Source organism: Lagenorhynchus albirostris, chromosome 18, assembly GCF_949774975.1.
Source record: "Lagenorhynchus albirostris chromosome 18, mLagAlb1.1, whole genome shotgun sequence".
Classification (NCBI taxonomy): Eukaryota; Metazoa; Chordata; class Mammalia; order Artiodactyla; family Delphinidae; genus Lagenorhynchus; species Lagenorhynchus albirostris.
In genome coordinates this window covers 15,865,580-15,881,566 of record NC_083112.1, presented here as the reverse complement: position 1 = coordinate 15,881,566, position 15,987 = coordinate 15,865,580, and the positions used below count along the sequence as shown (strand labels likewise).

General features: G+C 48.7%; 2 protein-coding genes across 4 annotated transcripts in view; both read right to left on the bottom strand.

Moving 5' to 3' along the window:
- Positions 1-3,044, bottom strand: part of DHRS12 (dehydrogenase/reductase 12) — a 37,897-nt gene extending 34,853 nt beyond the window's left edge. Inside the window, exon 1 of one of the 3 annotated variants that reach the window (XM_060129404.1) lies at positions 2,857-3,044. Coding sequence is in view for 2 of the 3 variants with exons in the window: in XM_060129401.1 (XP_059985384.1) it covers positions 2,295-2,350 (56 nt within the window). In the remaining variant the exon portion in view is untranslated. Of the gene's footprint in view, positions 1-2,294; positions 2,439-2,856 lie in introns of those variants that run through there. The other 2 variants (XM_060129401.1, XM_060129402.1) reach the window with 2 other exon arrangements.
- Positions 3,045-15,133: 12,089 nt separating this feature from the next.
- On the bottom strand, positions 15,134-15,477 carry TMEM272 (transmembrane protein 272). Its single transcript, XM_060129343.1, is given in 2 exon segments — positions 15,134-15,366; positions 15,369-15,477. Coding segments are annotated over 2 exon segments (342 nt in total).
- Between the last annotated feature and the right edge of the window lie 510 nt (positions 15,478-15,987).

Below are 15,987 nucleotides of genomic sequence, written 5' to 3'. Positions count from 1 at the left end.
AGGAAGTCAGTGAATAGGGGCCCAGGCAGGACAAGGCACTGGTGGGGAGTAAAGAAGAGCTTTCCAAACCACCACAGGGCCAGAGAACATGCCCCAAGTAAATGCCCCACAGGGGCTCGGCCCCAAGATCCCCCTCCTCCTGGGGCAGGAAGCTGAGAGGCTTTTCTCTGTGACACACAGCTAGAGTAGACCTTAACCCCTGGGCTACCACATCGATCCTATTAGAGCCTTAGGTTTGCTGAGGACGGCTCCTGTGGATTAAACCTCTTCCTCAAACTCCAGACTGTGAGCCAGTTGCCAAGTGGGCGGTGCCAGGCTGGGCTAAAGGACACGTCATAATTCCCTTTGTCCTTTGCCTTCAACACAGGGATTCCATCCTGATCCAGTCTGTTGTTAATAAGACAACTTAGTTTGTTTTGTGTCCTCCCGCCCTCTTTTTTCATCTTTATAAACTCTTGATATCAGTCCTTATTTTTCAGACATAGAGAGACATAAATGACTTACCCAAGGTCATGAGATGGTAGGTAATGAAGCCCAACACCCCAGCCTAGGGCACCTTCTACCTCACGCTCAGAGTGGTCCCCAGACAAGCAGCATCAGCAACACCTGGCAATCCGTCCACGGAGTCAAACACTCCAGGGTGAGGCCGCGCAATCAGTGAGTGGTTTCACATGCCCTCCAGGTGATTTTGATTCGAGCTGAGCAGCCACTGTACTTAGTGTTTCCTGAACTCCCTGAATACAGGAATCAAGCTCCCCGGCAGGCTTCCCCCAACTTATCCAATATGGAATTTGCTAAGGTCCCACCCACACGTGCTAGGAGCTTAGGAGTCAGTTGTGGCAGCTGAACTACCCCCTGGTAATTCTTAGGTTCGGGCAAGTTTAGGAAACTGTAACTAGATCCTGCTGCCTAGGGGCCCAACGTGAGGAAGCTTTATAAACATCCTGGTGTGCCATGAAAAAACACTGTAAACCCAAACTACAGACTCTCAAGTTGGAATCAAAGCGAGGTGTTGTCTTTCCCTCCAATTCACTAAATACATAATAGAGGGAAACCCGCCTAAGTTTGCACCCCTCCAACTTCATGGAAGAGTCTGGGGAGAGACTTTTAGAAGCCTGCTTTCCTGGGGCAGGAAGCTGACTCAAACTTTTCATGCTGCATTCCGTGTTAACATGGAAAGACCCAGCAAATGGTGGCCACTGCCTGTACACCCCTTTGAAAGAGGCGGCCACGGTATTCACCTAAAATCAGTGGGTCAGGGTTGACGGCTACACTTCCCACATTCTCTGCAGCACTGGCCCCTGAGGAGGGTCTGCACTTTTTCCAAAAGGATGTGGGGTGCAGAGAAGGGAGCAGCAGTAGCTGTCTCCCCTTGGAATGATGCCTGGAGTCCTGGTATGACAGAAATTTGCCCAGGCTGCCTTAGGAACTGATAAAAACCCTAGTGCAGGGAGGAGAGAAAGTCTCCTAAAGATGACTGGGATGCACAGGAGAAACACCTGTAGGATTTTTAAATAAAATGTCTGTCGAGGCCCCAGTGCACATCAGCTGAATCAGAATCTCTAAGGGGAGGGCCTGGAAAATGGTATCTTAAATTCTCCACTGGTGATTTGTGATTTCAGACAGGGGTGAGAACCACTGCGTAAGCCAAACTAATTCTAAGATAAAAACCACCTCTCCATCTGCCAGAAGTGGCCACCCCTTAAAACCACAGCGAGGGCGATCACGGGGACGGTGAAACCATCCAGCACCGTTCAGCAAGCTCACACTGGGTGCAGAGCTGACCTGAAACCCTCGCCCGGAATGTTCCAGCTGGAGGGAGAGGTCACAGTCCACAAGCCGCAGTTGATTAGTGAGGAAAAAAACACACCCAGGAAAGTACTAAACAGAATCTCGACTAGCAGCTCAGAACTAACCCCGTCTGACGCCGAAAACAGCCCCACGGAGCCTGTATCAGAGCCCGCCCAGCAGGGTGCCAAGGGAACACCCTGGAGGCTCTCAGGCGCCTGGGCCGCCTGACGTCAGTGGGTGGGGCCTGCGCTGCAAGGCCCCGCCCCCGGACGCCAGCCAGGTGCGGGGGTCGCGCCGGCCGCCGGCACATCTGCCCGCGGGCTGCCAGCTAACGGGCGCCTCCGTCGCTTGGTGGGTCCAAGAGATCGCGGGGAAGTCGCGGGCGCGTCCCCGCTAACCTCGCTCGCGCACGCCGAGGCGGCCCACGTGACAGCCGGACGGCCTGCCCCCCAACCGGCAGCCCCGGCCCGCGGCCCCCGGCGCGGTACCCTCTGCATCCTTACTTGGTGTATTCGCGCAGGCCTTTGGCGAACCACACGGCGCTGCGGTAGAGGAGCATGGTTGGGCGGGCGCCGCACGCAGAGTCTCGCGGGCCTGCTCTCCCGGTGCCCCCGCCCCGCCCCGCCCCGGCCCCTGGGCCAGCCAGCGGTTACATCATCCCAGTTACATAAAAACCGCGGCTTTTGGGGCTTTTCTCCACTGGGAATGCGACGGTGTCTCCGTACGACGTGGAACGCCCCTCCTGCCCCGGGTCTGGAGAGTGCCCCCTCCAGCCCCAGCCTCAGAGGGCTGGGGAGGGGGGGGAGGGAGGGAGGGCAGACCGTGCTGCGGGCCGCGCTGAAGGTCTGCATAGTCACCTCTGGGTCGAAGCCGGGCGTCAGCACGTTTTGGGGGTATGACTAGGATGCAAAGATGGCACCGAAGCGCACCTCCTAGAATCTGATGACCCAGAAAATTGTGTGGAATAAAAGCGATGAGGCTTACTGATACTAAAAAGATGTCTTCATCTGATGGGTTTATCATAGGGGTTACTGAAAAACCAGCATTTTCTAAGTTCCCACCTACCTTGTTTCACGAAATGCCCCCAGTATCTCGGCGGAGGGACATGGCCTCTTCAGCAGGTGCAATAAGTCAGGTCAGTAACATGCACACAGTGACACGGTTGTGGAGAGGCAGGGCTGGGTCTCTCTCCCTCCGGAGAGGTAAGTCTGTCTCCAAAGTACAGACCTGTGCCACTAGTTCTGCAGCGTCTCGCAGTGCCAGGGGCCCTTTATCTCCTCCAAATCTTCATCAGCGTCCCCGATCCCCCAAGGCCAAATAAACATACTGTGTTAGTTAAAAAAAAAAAAAAAAAGCATAGTGGCTGTGTCAGCCTACATCCTAGACAAGTCATCCAGCCCCTTCTGGGCCCCATATGTAGGAATTGGGCACCCCTGTCCACATCTGACCTCCATCTCTAAGTCCCAGTTAGGAAACCTCTCTCCGTTAAATTCTGTACTGGTTTACCCAACTCACCCAGAGACTGAGACACCCTTACATAAGATGCGCAGAGACCAGCTGGTTTAATGGCCTCATTACCTAGGATAGACGATATAGGATCACTGCCCCCTCCCAAGTGGGCGTGTATTTAATGCAGAATACCTTTTGAAACAAATTTCCCAAGAACAGCTTGCTCCTCTGAACAGGACTGTGAGGTTCCATGGCATTGCTCTTATTTTTGACAGAGTGATGAAAGGAAGTTTAAACAAGTGGCATTCTGTAAAGCCACCCAGCCTGGTGTGACTTTCAATGCCAGTCAGGTTAGACCAGGAGAACATTTTGGACCCCCAGAGTTACACAACTGTGCTTTGTACACTCTGTGTCAGTGATGGAAAAGGTATCAGTCTGCTCTGAATCTCTCTCACCACCTCAGGAAATGTGCTTTTGGCTCACAGAGGGGGTAAGAAATTCTTTTGAACCACACAGTGTATTGAGGACATCAGCAGCGCCTTGCAGTAAAAGGGTGGGTGGAAACCCAGCTCTCTCAACCTGCCATGTAAAGGCCGGGATGCTGCAGACCTACTCCGTTCTTAGTTTTCTTGTTGGTAGAACGGGAATGAATATGCTCACTTCATGGGGTTGTTGTGATGATTAAAGCCATCTGTAAAGAGCTGAGCAAACTGCCTGGTTTCATTCGAGGTGATCAAAAAACGTTCACTTCCCTCAAGTTTTCTTCTCATTTTTTCCCTCCTATGCTACACCCATGCCGTGTACATTCCATCCACGTTCCATGAGTGCATGAAGCATGTAATGTTTATCCTCAAATCAACAAGTATCCACTAGGGACTGCATTGTACACACTTCATAGGAGGTTTTAAGAAAAGACAACCTCATCTCAAACGGGAACTCCAGTCTCCCCTGGATGACAAGCAACACACACATCAAAAAGAAACAAAGGACAGGACGGGATTAATGGGAAAAGGGTCCAGTTTAAGTGGGAGTTAGCTGAGCTGGATTTTAGTTCTGTTTTGTCACTGATTCTCAGTGTTACCCTGGGTAATAGTGATAAAATTTATTGAGGGTTTAATATGTCCAAATATTGTGGATTATCTCACTTAACCCTTACAATGACCTAGTAAGGTTGTTCTCACTATTATCTCCATTTTACAGATGAACAAACTGAGACTTAGAGGGTAAGCCACTTGGCTGAGGTCACAGTAAATACACACTGAAGCCAGGACTCGAGCCAGGCAGTGGGATTCCAGAGCCAACAGCCTCTCACTGGACCGTACTGTATGGGGGCAAGTCACCTAGCCTCTCTGGGCCTCAATTTTCTCATCTAAATGAAAAGGAAATTAGATAGATGACATCTGGGGCCCCTTCCAGCTCTGACTTTCTATGACTAATAAGAGAATTACACAAAGATGTTAAATAAGTTAGGCCCAAGGTGCTTTTAAAGGAGCGACATCCAGTGGGTGTAGCTGCTTCATTTCATGTGGGTAGAGAGCCTCGAAGATATTTCTTCTGTGTCCCTGGTTCCAATTTGCTACTCAAAAGCCACACAAAGAAATCATCCTCTAAAGCTTGCTTCTAACTGATTTAGATCCCTGAAGCTAATTTTGACCAAACTGGAAGGAGAAGCAGGAGGTGAGGATTGAGAAATCCATGGCTTTCTGCACAACAGATACACATGATGGGAAGTCTGCGTGTGCACACACACACACACACACACACACACACACACACCAGTGTTTGCATCTCTTCCACTGAAATTCAGTACCAGTTCCTCCAGCCCAGTTGTCATGGCAACACCAGCTGCCAATGAGATCATGGAAGACAAGGTTATAACGGCAGTGGTGCCTTAATATTTTACCTGGCAAAACCACTTAGGTAATAAGCTGAATAACCATAAATCATAAATCCATGGGAAGCGCAGGCACTGCTCATTGTACGTGTTTAGTGTGCAGCTGGGGGTGGGGAGGAGACATGAAAGCAAAGGGAACAAAAAGGCAGGCGGGTGAGGTGGCGGGTCGGGAGGAAGGTCTCTGATGCTGATCCCTGTTTTCCCTCAGTGTCCTGACCCTGTCTGTACACGGATTAAGGAACCCGTCTCTTCCATATTCACGAGAAGGGATGGGCGCTCCCAGCCTTAATCGCAAAAGGCTTATAAGAAACCCGAGGCTGCCTCTTGGGGTTCACACTAAGGGAGGAGAGAAGCAGCCCAGGGATGACACGGCAGACAATGACCCGCCCACACGGGCACCCGGCGGGAGGCAGAACCCCACTCAGCACTGCCTCTCTGGTTGCCTCCCCAAGTCACTTGACGTCACCAGTTTAACAGACTCGCTCTCCCCTGGGGCAACCGTCTGCTGCCCATCTGAACCAACTCCCCGAAGGGCAGATCCATGGATTTAAGGGTGTCCTTCCTTTCACAGGAAGCTAATCATGGGGCGGAGGCCTCTCGTAAGAGATCTGTCAGTGGGGAGAGAGACTCTGCTTACACCAAACACCCTTTGGTGCCTTTGAATTCTGTACTATGTTCACGAATTACCATTCAAATTAAAAAACACACGAAGGCGCACCTTCTTTCCCTAGCCCTGTCCACTTTCCAAGAACCAGGCACGTGGACGAGATGGGCCAAGGGCGGGGCAGTCGTGATGCCTGGGTCGATCAGTCACCCTGTTAACGGAACTGATGAAGGAAATGGTTTCCCGCAGACGGGGCTTGTGTGGGTCTGAAAGTCTCACGCAGTCTGTTTCTAGGGCTGTCCTTTCAGGGCAGACAGGTCCTCAGTGCAAAAGCAGTCGGAGAAGCCAGAGAATGCTCTGATGCTCTGAGGGGCTGCAGTGACTCAGCCTGACCAATGCTCCCTGTACCACCTGGTTCCCACTGCTGGCTCGGGACAAGGGCCATCAAGGGACACAGGGAGAGGGCAGCAGACACGCAGTGGCAAGAACTGGGATCAAGAGTCAGAAGACCCGTGTGCAGCTCTGATGCCTCTTCACAGGAGACACTGCACCTCTCCGAGCCTCAGTTTCCCCTCTACACGGCACTATAAACCACCCAGTCCTTGAGGCATAGGAGTGAGGGTGAAACACAGGACCTTTTCTCTTATTTAACAAATACTTATACTCTACTTGCCATGTGCCAAGCACTACTCTAAGCTCGTTTCAAATGAGTAGACTGAGGCACAAAGAATTTCAAGGTGTGTCCACGATCACACTAGAATCTAGAAAGTACCAGAGTCAGGATTCCAACCCGACAGTCGGGGTCCGGACCCCACACATATAACCCCTTTTCTATAAGGATGGGACGCTTCTCCTGGGGGCTTCTCTTCAGTTTCTTCCTTCAGTCATTTGTGTGGGGCTGGAAACTTCCTCTACCATCTACCATCTCCTTCCTTTTTGGTTGGTTGATTGGTTCCTGTGTTGACTGGGTGGCTGCAAGTTCACCGTTCCCTCCACCAGCATCTCTCCCCCACGCCTACCTCTCCCCCCGCCCCCCCACTAAGTCAGAGGCACTCAGAAACAGAAGGCGGGGCACTAAGACCTCAGCCAACTAAGAGTGAGACTGGGTTTTTGTTAGCCTGTGAGCATGTGTGCCCTTACATATGCATGGAATGTCTAAACGGCCCTGCCCTTGCCAGCTGTTTAATCCTGGGTGATTCCATCATTCTGGGGAGGCTTGGAAGGATTGAGGAATACGTGATTTTATTTACGTATTTTTAAATTGTGGTATAATATACGTAACATAAAATTTACCATCTTAACCCTTTTTTAAGTGCACAGTTCAGTGGCGTTAAGTACATTCACACTGTCATGCAGCCATCGCCACCATCCATCTCCAGAGCCTTTCATCTTACAAAACCTAAACTCTGTTCCCATTAAACATCAACTCCCTCTTCCCCCCTCCCCCCAGCCCCAGGCAACCACCATTCTGCTTTCTGTCTCTATGAATTTGACTGCTCGAGGGACCTCCCATAAATGAAAGCATATAGTATTTGTCTTTTCGTGACTGATTTATTTCACTTAGCATAATGTCTGCAAGGTTCATTCACGTCGTGGTGTGTGTCAGAACTTCCTTCCTTTTCAAGGCAGAATATTAGTCCGTAGTATGCATACACCACGTTTTGTTTGTCCATTCATCTCTTGATGGACACTTGGGGTATTTCCCCTTTTGCCTATTGTGGATAATGCTGCCGTGAACACTGGTGTACAAATATCTTCTAAAGACCCTGCTTTCAACTCTTTGGGGTATATAACCAGAGGCGGAATTGCTGGATCATATGGCAGTTCTATTTTTAATTTTTTAAGGAACCTCCATGCTGTTTTCCGTAGCAGCTGCAACATTTTCCATCCCCACCAACAGTGCACAAGGGTTCCAATTTCTCCACATCCTCTCCAGCACTTGTTATTTTCTGGGTTTTGCTGTTGCTTTATAGTAGCCATCCTAGTGGGTGTGAGATGGTATTGCTCTGTGGTTAATTATTACTTTTGTTATGTATCTTAAAACATGTTTTATAATTTCTGTGATATTCAGGTGCTGCCTCTGTCTTGTGTTCATTGCCTAATACAGCTTCTTAATCATACACACACGCTCACACACAGGTGCTCTATTGGGAGGATAGTTTGCTCCTCACGTATGTGGTTTTGTGGATGTGAATAACACAGAACCAGTTCAACTTCTTTTCTCTCGCGAGCTTTAATCCACTGCTGGGGACTGCTGAGTTGAGTTGCCCTCGGGTGGGTCACGTGCCCTTGATCTAATCGGATCCTCAATCATTTCACAGGGAGTTTGGGTTCAGTCAGGCTCATTTGTTTGGCACACGAGGGGGGAACTGACAACTACTTTGTCAAACTGAGCTCTCAGTTGTTCATTTGGCAAAATAAAATGTCAAACTACTAGTTTTTCCATTTTGATTCACAGAAATGATCGGCCCTGACAGTTACAGAGAAAGTGCCTATTTAAATGAGTCTTACATGTATTGGTCATTGTTGAGGCAGGTCTCTTTGCGTTGAGGATGGAAAGAAGTTCTTGGTTTATAAATGGAAAAAAGCAGGTTGCAGAGTAGTATGAATAATGTGATGTAAATTATATAAAAATCACATATTTATGCTTAAATATATACAGATATGTTCTGAAAAGAGACTAAAAGATGAATGCTGGTGACCTCTTGGGGGACTAGAACTAAGAGTTATGGTAGGGTTTGAAATCTTTTACTTTTTATTTTTTTAAATTTTTTCAGACAAATTTTTAATTAGTAAACTAAATGATCACATCACTTTTTAACCTAATATGCATATTAGCCTTATATTACTTTTTAAAATTAATTTTTATTGGAATATAGTTGCTTTACAATGTTGTGTTAGATTCTACTGTACAGCAAAGCGAATCAGCTATATGTATACATACATTCCCTCTTTTTTGGATTTCCTTCCCATTTAGGTCATCTTTTAAGTTTTTATAGCCTTTGACACTACTTGAATTTTTAGCCATAAGCGTGTATCACCTTTATAAAGAAAACAAAGTTTTAAAACAGTCATTTTAGGAAAAAAAAAGGGCTTATAAAAGGGACTATACTACTGATATAGCTCCTGCCTCCAGCTGTGGAAAAATAGCCCTGTCCTGGGTCAGGTTCCCCGGAGGCAGAGCCTGAAGTGGAGCTTCACTTAATGTGATGTATTGAGGGAGTGGTCTCAGGAGAAACCAGAATGCAAGACAGGGAGGAAGGACAGGAAAAAGGAAGAAGCTGGGAAAGGATGTGCCTTCTGTGAAGTCTGGCCTGACCCCCTGGGGAGCTCTGGCGCGTAAATGACACCAGAGTTTGGCCTGCCCTGAAGCTGGGATGCCCTCTTGTCCCGATCAGTCCTTAGAAACGGATAACCGCGCGTGTGTGTGTGTGTGTGTGTGTGTGCACGCACGTGTGAGCGTTTGTGTGTGTATACGTGTGCATGTGCAAGGGATTGGTAACTCATGCACAAGCTGGCTCTACCCAACCAAGGAAGGGCTCCGGAAAGGCTGCAGGTGTGAGCCATTAGCTTCAACAGCTGCTGCAGCTGGGGCGGCCCCACTGGGCTGGCACGAGGGACCAGGGGAAGCTGGGCCACAGCGCCTTGCCCCAGAGGACTGGCAACTGAACTGAAACTGCCTTCTTTATAAACACACTTATAAACTGTAGATGACTTGCAAAATGCCTTTTTTGTGTGTGTGGCTATGGAAAAGTACAGGCTACAGGACATTTTAAAGGCTGAAATATTAAAGTAAAGAGATAAAGAGTGAAAAAAAAAATTCGTCTTGGAAGAATCCAATCAGACTGCAAGAGTTTTGCAATTGTGGGGAAAATCATTCACGGGAGCTCAGTGCTGTCGACCAGGGACAGAGCTATTCAGGAAGGAGACGATGAGTGTTCTCACCTGGATAGTGCTGGGGTAGGGGGGCGAACTTCATGGACAATGCATATCTTATCATTGATTATATCTCCTTTGATGATTTGGAGCTTGAGAAAGTTCAAAGCCAGACTTGAATCCAGGACTAAGTATCCAGGGAATACTTGGAATACTAATACTAAGAATCCAGGGAATATGGCCAATACAGGCAGGGACTGATCTTGGAGGGCGTATTGCAAGGCGTAAAAGTTCATGGGCTGCCTTGACATCTTTGAGCTTCGGAGAGGCCCAAAGGCCTAGCTGAGGGTCCCCAGCTTTCACCAGATCTGCCCCCGGCCCAGCGGGGAAAGCTACTCACCCGGCTAGTTCCCAGATCAGTCAGACTGGCCACACCCCACCCTCTCGGCAACCTCACAGGCTTCACCTCCCCGCCAGCCTGCGAAATTATTCAGACAAACCAATCCCATCCTCCTGCAGAACTAGAGGTTACCCCACCCTCTTGTAACTACAAAGCAGGACCCCTTACAGCCCTGGTTGTTCACTCCGTTTCTGCATGCAGTCTCCATGTGGCATCACGCAGCAGGCCACATCCTCCTCCCCAGGCTGTGAGTATATGTGACTCAAAACAGGCTGTCAGGGCTTCCCTGGTGGCGCAGTGGTTGAGAGTCCACCTGCTGATGCAGGGGACACGGGTTCGTGCCCCGGTCTGGGAAGATCCCACATGCCGCGGAGCGGCTGGGCCCGTGAGCCATGGCCGCTGAGCCTGCGCGTCCGGAGTCTGTGCTCCGCAATGGGAGAGGACACAACAGTGAGAGGCCCGCGTACCACAAAAAAAAAAAAAAAAAAAGGCTGTCCATCTCACCTGTTCAATGTCAGGTGCTGTGTGTTTGGTGACCCTATTTAGGGCAGGGAACCCCTCTCTCACCAATGGAATGAACAGGAGGTGATCAGAACAAAGGGCTTTTGAATCATGAGACTTTTCAGGAGCCTGATTAGAACATGCCATATATGTGAACCCTTGACACCACATCTGGTATGGTACAAACCTGCAGAAAGTACCAGTTGCCTTTTCTTTTCCTATGAAGTGAAACTATACTTCCATACAATGCAGTAAGAAAGTTTAAACTTTAAAAGCTAACTGATCTAAGGAAGTGTTCCAGAGAAAACAATACAAGATGTATTTGAAAACACCCCACCTCCTGAATGTAAGTTGGTACAGCCACTACAGAAAACAGTATGGAGGTTCCTCAGAAAACTAAAAATAGAGCTGCCATGTGATCCAGCAATGCCACTCCTGGGCATATATCTAGACAAAAATATAATTCGAAAAGATACATGCACCACTATGTTCACAGCAACGCTATTTACAATAGCCAAGACATGGAAACAACCTAAGTGTCCATCGCCAGATGAATGGACAAAGAAGATGTGGTACATAGAGAAAATGGAATACTACTCAGTCACAAAAAAAGAATGCAATAATGCCATTTGCAGCAACACGGATGGACCTAGGGATTATCATACTAAGTGAAGTAAGTTAGACAGAGAAAGACAAATGCCATATGATGTTACTTATATGCAGAATCTAAAATATGACACAAATGAACTTTTATGAAACAGAAACAGACTCACAGACATAAAGAACAGACTTGTGGTTTCCAAGGGAGAGGGGATGGGAGAGGGATGGATTGGTAATTTGGAGTTAGCAAATGCAAACTCTTATATATAAAATGGATAAACAACAAGGTCCTACTGTATAGCACAGGGAACTAGATTCAATATCCTGTGATAAACCATAATGGAAACAAATATAAAAAAGAATGTGTGTGTATATATATATGTATATATATGTATTTCAACTTAAAACACAGAGACACCCATCTCCTATCTTCCTTCTGCTAAATGGCAAAATGCTGCCTCCCAAGATAGCCAAGATAACTTGGACGCTATGACCCCGGCTGACCTGAAAACCGAACTACTGAAATTCGATCTCTATAAAAGAGAGATTTGCTTTCTTCTTACTTCCATACTCGTAAAGAGAAAAATTACCACTAGAATCAATAAGAAGGCTTTTCTGTTACGTCACTTTTCTAGAATCTCCACTACAAACCCGTCCAGCCACCTGAGGATTATGAGTTCTGTGGAGCAACATCTGCCTAGAACAGGCCCCTGATGCTTGTCGGCTTCCGCAGGGAAAGTCTGCGCCTGTGGTGATGCCACTGCTTTAAGAACAAGCAGAGTCCGAAGGCTTGGAGGAGTCTCTCCCCCAGGGCACTCTGGAAAGGTGCTGAGGAACAAACCGACCAAGTTTATTTCATCAACATGAAAATACCCCCAAGGAAGTGAAGCACAAGATTCAGCTACACAAACATGGAAGCTACTGACCACTTTGCCTCTTCTTACAGTAAACCAGACGGAAATAACATGAAACGCTGGAAGTAACATCATGTTGCCCTCATGGTCACCGCCAGGATCGGGCCGTCCTGGGTCAGTCTGTGCCTCTTGCGTGGGCTGAGGGCACGTGTGCGGTTCTCTAACCCATGGAATCAGCACCAGTGGGGACCCACACATCAGAATACCTGTGGGCTGGGATTCAGCATTTTAAACAAACCCGGGGGTAGCTCTGATGTTCACTGAGGTCTGAGACCCACTAGTGTGGCTGACCCCAATGGAATAATCCCATTGCACCGCAGCCAACTGCAATCTCGAGAGATTCAGGCAAGGCGTAGAAGCACGATGGTGTTTTTGCATGACGCCCATCGTAGCAAATAGAATTAAGTGACTTCAGTGTACACTTTTTTTTTTTTTGCTGCAGACTTTTCTCAGAAGGGAACAACTGATTATTCCTCCTAACCGTGTGGGTCTCTTCTTTGAGTTTTCATAACATCCGGAAAGTTCAGCTGTTACCTTGTTCATTTCCCCAGAGCACCATTGCCTTAGGACGTCCTGCAGAGGAGGGGTGGCCGTGTTTTGGGCCAGCCTTGGTGCTTCAGTCTGCAGGTACATGAGTGTAGAATGTCCGCACTCCAGGACCCTGCCAAGTGATCACAACTGTGAGCTTGCCACGCTCATCTTCTATCAAAAGCCCAGATGAGGGAAACGGTACTAATGGAATCAGTTCAAGGGCCAGCAGCCCATCACTTCCTACACAGTTTGCATGTCATTTCTGGATTAAGTCAGACCTTCAGAGAACCATGGTTGTGGACCATTTGCCTTGGCCCTGAACGGCTTTCTGGAAATGCGCCTCGTCATAAGCGTCTCACCATCCCTTGAGGGAGGCCCTAATAAATTACCATTCAGAGCCTGCCGGCATGTGGGTATAGCATACTGACGATGTCACCCCCTGAGTCACTCAGTGTCCCCTCCGCAAAGTCATGCACAGCAGCTCTCTGGGGTTCACTCATTTTATTGCTGGCCCAGAGAACTGTCTGGGTCCCAAGCCCATGGAGCACCTTGCCTGCCCGCAGACCCTCTCAGGCCCCCAGCACGGAGAGGGCAACGTGCGGCACGACGAGAATGCCATGGGGCATCACAAATGAGGGCAGGAACTGCAAGCTGCAAACCCTCTGATCTTCCTTCACGGCTCAAGTGAAAAGGAAACTAGAAAGTACCCAGAGGGACAGGGGTGGAATAAGGGCTCTCCCCTCTCTACCCAGCAGAGGGCAAAGCTAGCACCTTCTTCTTACCTGGGAGGAAACCAGGACCAAACGTGACTCCAGGTGACAGATGCCTCCAAACTCGATGGAGATGCGCATGGGACTCACGGGTCCTTTTCTCTTAAAGCCACGGGGAGGAGTGAGCCTCTCTTGCTTTGAGCTGACACTTCTGATAAAGGAAGGTGCCCCACACCGGTGGCCACTCAGGGGTTGGTTTGATTATGAAGTACACACACACCCCCACACACACAGCAGCCCAGCTCCGTGTAAAGACAGACAGAAGCTGTGACACATGTCAGTCTTCATCTAGAACTCTCTAGCACAGGGGCTCCCCCCACCCCGGGGGCTGACACCCTGACACGGCACCCCGCTCCTAGGAACCTCAGCTCACAGCGGCGGCGAGAGGGCACGGCAGTGGTGGCTGTTTGGTGTCGTCATGGACTCCCAAACAAATGGGTTTATAGACTTCCAAACCCTAGCTTGGCATTAAGTAGATCTGCTACTGTAGAGTATTTAAACTCAGAGACCAAAAGCACCTACATTAGCCACATTGCAGGCAACCCAGCCAAAACCCACTAAACTGGTTTATGTCATCAGCGAATCACAGAGATGTACACAGATAACCAGGGAAAGCAGCAGACTCAAGGCCAAGCAAAGGATCTGCAGCAGCACAGAACACGCTGTGAAAGCGACGCTCTCTCTGGATGCCCGGCTAGCGGGCCAGACCACAGCCTCGAGCAGGAATCTACTTCCTCGACCTTGGCAGATTTTACAGCTGCCCTTGGGAGGCCCCACCCGTCAGCGCAAACCCAGCTGATCTGGGGTTGGGAGAGATGTTCCTTAACTTTCCCCAAAGGCAGGTGGACTCGTTAAATAAGAGCACTGTTCTCCTTCTCGTAACAAAAGTCATCATAGTGAGTAAAGCTGTGTCTTGTGTGAAAGTCCATGCTCTTTCTATAACTTCAAGGTGTCCGTGGCTGAATGACAGCCCAGCAGTAGCAGCAGTAACAACAACAAACCTCTCTCTCCTAACAGTCATTGGAACTGCAACTGTGATTTGAAAAGGTCTCCCATTCTTTGCCTCATCCCTTCAAAAAAAAAACCCCTTTGAAAACTCTTATGAATACAAAATCCTCACTCTGAAGAGAGTAAATGTGCCTTTCCTAGACCCAGGCAGGCCAGCATTTCTTTAGCCTGCTAGAATACTCAGCATTTTGGTGGATTCTTAAATGCCTGCAGGGAAGGTTTCATTGCTTTCACAGCGTGCCCTTCTCCTGCAACAGTGTGTGTGTGTGTATGTGTCTGTGTATGTATGTGCATGTATATGTGTGCGTGTGCACGTGTGTATCTGTGCATGTGTATATGTGTGTGTGCGTGTGTATATGTGCATGTACCTGTATTTGTGCATGTGTATATGTGTGTGTGCCTGTATTTGTGCATGTGTGTATGCATGTGTGTATCTGTGCATGTGTATGTGTGTGCATGTATCTGTGCATGTGTATGTGTGTGCATGCATGTGTGTATCTGTGCATGTGTATATGTGTGTGTGTCTGTGTATGTGTATGTGCATGTATATGTGTGTGTGCATGTGTATATGTGCATGTACCTGTATTGTGCATGTGTATATGTGTGTGTGCATATCTGTGCATGTGTATGTGCGTGCATGTGTGTATCTGTGCATGTGTATATATGTGTGTGTGCATGTATTTGTGCATGTGTATATGTGTTGCCTGTGTATTTGTGCACGTGTATATGTGTGTGTGCCTGTGCATACTTATGCATGTATGCATGTGTGCATGCATGTGCTGGAGGGACTGGTTCTCAGTCTTCCTCAGCAGCAGGCCTCCACCTGGACCACACGTGGACACAGCTGCTGCCCAGCACAAGCAAGCCCAGCACGAGGACACCCACTGCAAAGAGGTACAGGGTTTTGTCACAGTAATCCTGAGGCTGCTGGAAAGGTGGAATAAAATCTGGCAGGTAAACAGAAAAGACCCAGTAATTTCCCAGAAAGAACCAGAGGAAGAGGAAGAGGCTGAGAAGGTGGATGTAATTTTGTGTGCGTTCTGCCTCTAGGGCTATACATCGTCGTCACCATCATCAATCACCACGGCCTTGGACAGAAGCCGCCTCATCCTGGTGGAGTTGTACAGTAGGAGAGACATCTGGGCCGTGGTAGGGAGCCAGGGGTTGGAGGGCAGAGCGACAAAGGAGGGGGAGGAGAGGGGACAGAAGGTAGGAGAGAAACAGAGAAAGATTCATTAGGAAAAGTGCACACACTGGAGTTGGAAATGCTGCCAAGGAGTGAAATTTCATTTGGAAGAATTAGAACTGGCGAGAATGAAGGCATCAATCCTTAGCGTCCTTGGTGGCATTCTATAGATGTGTGAATTGCTTTGGACACGGGATTCGTTGACTGAAGTTCATCTCTGCGCCCTCTCCCTGTTGCTCTGGTTTGCTTCCTTAGCCTTGAGGTCAGTTCCTTGGCACCCCCTGGCTCCAGTGACCTGCTCTGCCTCCCTCCAGTGACCACCCCCTGGATCTGGTCATCATCTGGAAGTGCCCTCCTCCCCGATCCCAACTAAATGGTAATTGTTTAAGCTGCCCCGTCTGTGGAATCTTGTTAAGGCAGCCTGAGCTGACTAATACAGACACGAAGTATTTTTAGGCGTATT